General features: G+C 38.3%; 1 protein-coding gene across 1 annotated transcript in view; it reads right to left on the bottom strand.

Moving 5' to 3' along the window:
* Window positions 1-4,850, bottom strand: part of col9a1a (collagen, type IX, alpha 1a) — a 21,219-nt gene extending 16,369 nt beyond the window's left edge. The window contains exons 1-4 of the mRNA XM_010776179.1: window positions 4,748-4,850; window positions 3,691-3,765; window positions 2,791-2,829; window positions 2,597-2,659 (exon numbers count right to left, since the gene is read on the bottom strand). Coding sequence (XP_010774481.1) covers window positions 2,597-2,659; window positions 2,791-2,829; window positions 3,691-3,765; window positions 4,748-4,822 — 252 coding nt within the window. The 5' untranslated portion in view covers window positions 4,823-4,850. The remainder of the gene's footprint in view (window positions 1-2,596; window positions 2,660-2,790; window positions 2,830-3,690; window positions 3,766-4,747) is intronic.
* Between the last annotated feature and the right edge of the window lie 522 nt (window positions 4,851-5,372).

Below are 5,372 nucleotides of genomic sequence, written 5' to 3'. Positions count from 1 at the left end.
TTAGTTCCACCTGGAGTAAATCCACAAGCTACCCTGCAGTATACAAAGTCATTCAAACTAGCTGCTCCTTTACCAGCTTTGAGAACACTTTCATGATCAATCATTATAAAACATATCATATATATTATTCTGAAATGGACCAATCTGCACAATGACTACTTTTACTGTCGCTACTTTAACTATATTTTGATGAGAATACTTTTCTACTTTTACTTGAGGAACATTTTGAATGCAGGACTTTTACTGTAACAGAGTATTCCTACTATCTGAGTACTTCTACTTTTACTCAAGTACAAGGTCTGAGTACTTCTGCTTTTACTAAAGAACAAGATCTGAGTACTTCTACTTTTACTCAAGAACAAGATCTGAGTACTTCTACTTTTACTACAAGGTCTGAGTACTTCTGCTTTTACTCAAGTACAAGATCTGAGTACTTCTACATTTACTCAAGTTCAAGATCTGAGTACTTCTACTTTCACTACAAGATCTGAGTACTTCTACTTTTACTACAAGATCTGAGTACTTCTACTTTTACTCAAGTACAAGATCTGAGTACTTCTACTTTTACTACAAGATCTGAGTACTTCTACTTTTACTCAAGTACAAGATCTGAGTACTTCTACTTTTACTCAAGTACAAGATCTGAGTACTTCTACTTTTACTCAAGAACAAGATCTGAGTACTTCTACATTTACTCAAGTTCAAGATCTGAGTACTTCTACTTTCACTACAAGTACAATTTCTGAGTACTTCTACTTTTACTCAAGAACAAGATCTGAGTACTTCTACTTTCACTACAAGATCTGAGTACTTCTACTTTTACTCAAGTTCAAGATCTGAGTACTTCTACTTTCACTACAAGTACAATTTCTGAGTACTTCTACTTTCACTACAAGATCTGAGTACTTCTACTTTTACTCAAGTTCAAGATCTGAGTACTTCTACTTTTATTCAAGTACAAGATCTGAGTACTTCTACATTTACTCAAGTTTAAGATCTGAGTACTTCTACTTTTACTCAGGCTCCCACCTCTATGGAGACCAGAGTTATTTGGATAGTATTTGTTTCCTGATTCCTTTTTTAGCTGATTATCTGGCATCAGATAACTAAACATTTATTATTTTTGTAAATGCGTGTCAGCATGACCAGAATGTCTCTCTTAAGTTTGGTAACTTCTAATCGAGAGGTTTCCTTTTTTTTTGTATTTATAAACTATTTTTAAAGTATTCCTTCACTCTTGTACTTTACTCAAGTACAAGATCTGAGTACTTCTACTTTTACTCAAGAACAAGATCTGAGTAGCCTACTTCTAGTTGTATTAGAAGATCTGAGTAGGCCTACTTCTCCCACCTCTGCCTTTCACCTAACTGCTGCATAAAAGCTCTCCAAACACTCTAGACCTGGACTAAGGAAACAGAAGACGCCAATGATGGCAAAGAAGTAGACCTTCCTCAGATGAGTGTAGATGCCAAGTTCCTTTTACACCAAACCCCTGCATACTGGTCTCTCTTATGCCTCTGGAGGTGCAGAAACTCTCTCCCCTCTTCCCTCAAAGTGTGATTGTGCATCTTGGTCCACATGTTGGTTCCTTTTCTCCGTTTGAATCCTCATGAAGCTCTGAATCTGCAGTCTGTTCTCCGCAGCATCTCAGACACACTGAGCCCTTTCTGCTCCACACACCCAGCATACGCTCTCTCTCTCTGGGCAGCCGATCCCCCTCCGTCTCACACAAAAAGACCCCTGTTTCTGTCAGGAAGCAACTGGAGACTACCCTTAAATAGCCCAGATTGATTTATTCAACGTGTTTTCTTTTCACTCAGTTTGAAGCCAAGACAAACTGCTCCCACAGCGGCAGATCTGACCGGCTCAGATCTTACAGAGATTCAATACATCCTCTTGTTGGAGAGTTTAATCCGCAGCGCGGAGGGAAACTCATGCAGGAGGGGAAGAAGTACTACTACTACTACTATTTAGGTAGAAGTAGATAGACTACGGGCTTTAAGTATACTCTGTTTTAGGTAAAAATCCATGTTAATTAATGTGTGCAAAGTGAACAAAAGTATTTCATTAAAAAATACCCAGTATGCAAAATGACTCTTTTCATAGTGTTATATTAAAGAATAGTATATCATCTTGCTTGTATCACTAAGAAATACATGTAGGAGCATTTAAATGTTGTATCTTTGCAATGTGGGGCCAATTTACTAAAGGTTTACTTTGCAACATATTGGCGTGTTATAATTCTTCAAGCGTTTTTACACGTGCAAAGCAAATAGAGGCGTAAAAACTACAATATTTGCCAACAAAATTGAGTGAAATTAGAAGTTTATGGATCATAAAATAGATATACTCAAGTACAAGTATGACAAAATACTTAAGGACAGTACTTGAGTAAATAGACTTTACACCATTGCTCGCATGCATTGTTTTTCTCATCACTGGGAAAAAGCCACTAGTGGGTTACAGAGCAACTAGTGGATTACAGAGCCACTATGTGGGGATTACAGAGTGGCTGTGAAATGAGTGTGGTGCGTGGATACTAAACCAGCCACAACCCAAATAAACTCTTGTGTGTTTAACGTGATGTCTGACTCACGTCTGCGCCTGGGAGTCCTGCAGCTCCTGCAGCTCCGTCTTTTCCGTTATCTCCGTCCGGGCCCTGCAAGCAGAAGTTAGAAGTTCACCTCTCTAACTGAGGGTTTCTGATCCATCACACATCTCTGCATGAGGAAAGAGGAAAGAGGAAAGAGGAAAGAGGAAATAGGAAAGAGGAATCCAAAGTCCACTCACTGGTCCGCCGGTCACTGTGTTGTCTTCTCCTCTGTCGCCCTGAAGACACAGGAAGAACATATCATTTAAATTTAAAGAAAATTGTGGATTTTTTGTAATATTTAAGAGGTTTGTATTGTTGTGGGACAGGGCATTGCTACCATTGAGGACACTGGAGAGTCATGTCCTTTTTGTATATTACTAATATTACGTTTTTGTATTGATTAATATGTTTATTTATAAAGGTCAAACAGTGACACATTGACAGTCTGTTGCAGATGCAGTGTCCCAGATACTGCACATGTATAATGCTAAAGCTAATATCCAATGCCAGTAAGAAGTACATGTTACATTTTAAAATCTTACAATCCTTGCATATATTGAACAATGTATGGGGGGTCTTCGAACCTGGTATGTGTACAATTCTAGAATTTAAAGAAAATTATACAATAAGGTTATTTTATAAACTGGTTCCAATATGTTTGACTAAGCATATCTTGATTTTGTAAAGGATTCAGGATGTTCGGTGAAGAGGGCTTTGAATCAGCATTAAAACCATCAAATAATGTCTTGGTGCATTATGGGGGAGCTTGAACCCGTGACATTTGGCTATGGTCCTTTTTTCTGTAATGATAATATATTAACAAAAATCATTTTTGCTGTAACAACAGCTGCTCTGTTTGAGCTACATTTGGCTCAGTCAAATAATCTGAGATTAAAATTAGGGTTGAAAGTGTAACGCTGTCAGGATGAAGTCATGTGACGACCTTTTTTCATTTCCAAAAAGGCCTCATTGTTAAAACAACCTGCTGCTTTTTCAGTTTTTTGTGAAAAAGAAATACAAACACCTGTTGTTTTCTGAGCTGATTAAAACAGAAATAAACTTAATCCCACATCATGAACGTTTCCCCGTTGACTCACATCAATGGCGTCCATTCCGGGTACGCCTGCTACTCCGGGCGGCCCCAGGGAGCCTCGGGGACCGACCGGGCCCCTCTGGAAAACAAACACAGACAAAAAAAAATCAGTTTTCACTTTTTCTGACTGAAATTCATCTCTTAATATCATCCATGTTTCTGCTGCTGAGGTTTGAAGGGTGGCCGAACAGAGCCTCATTGTTCGGGTGATGTGAGGGGAAAGGTCACAAAACTGAACCTGCGCTCACATTATTCTCACATTACACGTAAGTATCTGCATGCGTTCGGATTACTGCTGATCGGAGCACTGGGATGAATGGACCACAGTATGGACCATTTTTAGAAAAACAATCAGAAAATAATTGAAGTCTGTTGTGAAAAAATGCTGTTTTTGTTTGCATATATTTCAAGATTTTGCTCAAAAACAAGTTTACTTACTTTCAACATTACAAACAAATAAAGTGGAATAGATCATGACAACTAAAGAGTGATAGTGTCCTGGCATGGATTCAGGATATATATTTTAAGAAGGGAGTTACAAGATAAAGGGGAGGGGGTTGTATACATGTCTCACACAATATAATTACACACTGTCAAAGAGAATCCAATACCAAAACAATAAAGTATTTACAGAACTCTTGAGTCCCTGAGAATTGTGAGAGGGGTTCAAAACATATTTGATAAAAATGCAAGTATTAGTGTGTCACTTCAGAAAAACACACAGTACGTTTTCATGGATCAATATAATAAAAGATACCAAAAATATGTTCAAAACTAATGAAAAATATGAGTTTACATTATTACGATAAAGTCTAGTCATTACAGAAACAAACAGATACGCAGAAAGTGCCAGAAAAATATAAAATATGCTTCAATAAGAGATCAAAAAAATATCAGTAACAGTTCAAATATATGTTTTAAGGGTCATAACAATGCCTTTTTCCTTCATACAATTATGTTTAAAAACACGGTAAAGTACAATGAGCTCGACTTATCACCACAGACTTGCTTCAAGCACCTTTAGGAATATTTCAGGAATATAATGAGCAGCTGTTTCTCACCTGAGCCGAGCAGATCAGCACGATTTGCAGTAAAATCACCAGCAGAGACTCTCGGTAGATCCTGGAGAGAGACATGGTCTTCCCAGGCCGGAGGGAGAGGAGAAAATTCCCTTTTTCCCAGATTAGAAAAGGGCTCACGGTTCACCTGAAAGACTGAAAACACCCACCGTCTGCTGGGAGGAGAGCTAGGAATACTGATTATTCATGAGGAGGAAGAGGAAGAGGAGGAGGAGGAGAAGGAAGAGGAGGAGGAGGAGGAGGAGGAGGAAGAGGAGGTTAAAACATCTTCTCGGGCTTTGACACACTGGGATGGACTTTTATCCTTATTTTGTTAATGTCTTATTATTTGTTTATTTTATATATTGTTTATCAGACCCAAGGAAGAGTTGGCAAGCTGATCTATCATCAGCAACTCATATTTGTACTTAACGTACATTTTAAATGAAAGACTTTCAATGAAAATTGAGTATATTTACATTTGTGGTACTGATACTTTCCTCATCTGAGGGCAAAGCTGCTCCTGCTGCACTACACTCTATTACCGCTAGGTGGCGCGAGAACATCTCCAAACACTAATAAGCACACAGAAGAAGAGAGATACCGGAAGTTGTGCGCAGGAGGCGTC

Source organism: Notothenia coriiceps, unplaced genomic scaffold (genome assembly GCF_000735185.1).
Source record: "Notothenia coriiceps isolate Sejong01 unplaced genomic scaffold, NC01 NC01_scaffold00000339, whole genome shotgun sequence".
Taxonomy (NCBI): domain Eukaryota; kingdom Metazoa; phylum Chordata; class Actinopteri; order Perciformes; family Nototheniidae; genus Notothenia; species Notothenia coriiceps.
Note: the sequence above shows the minus strand (reverse complement) of the source record. Positions and strands in the feature narration are given on the sequence as shown.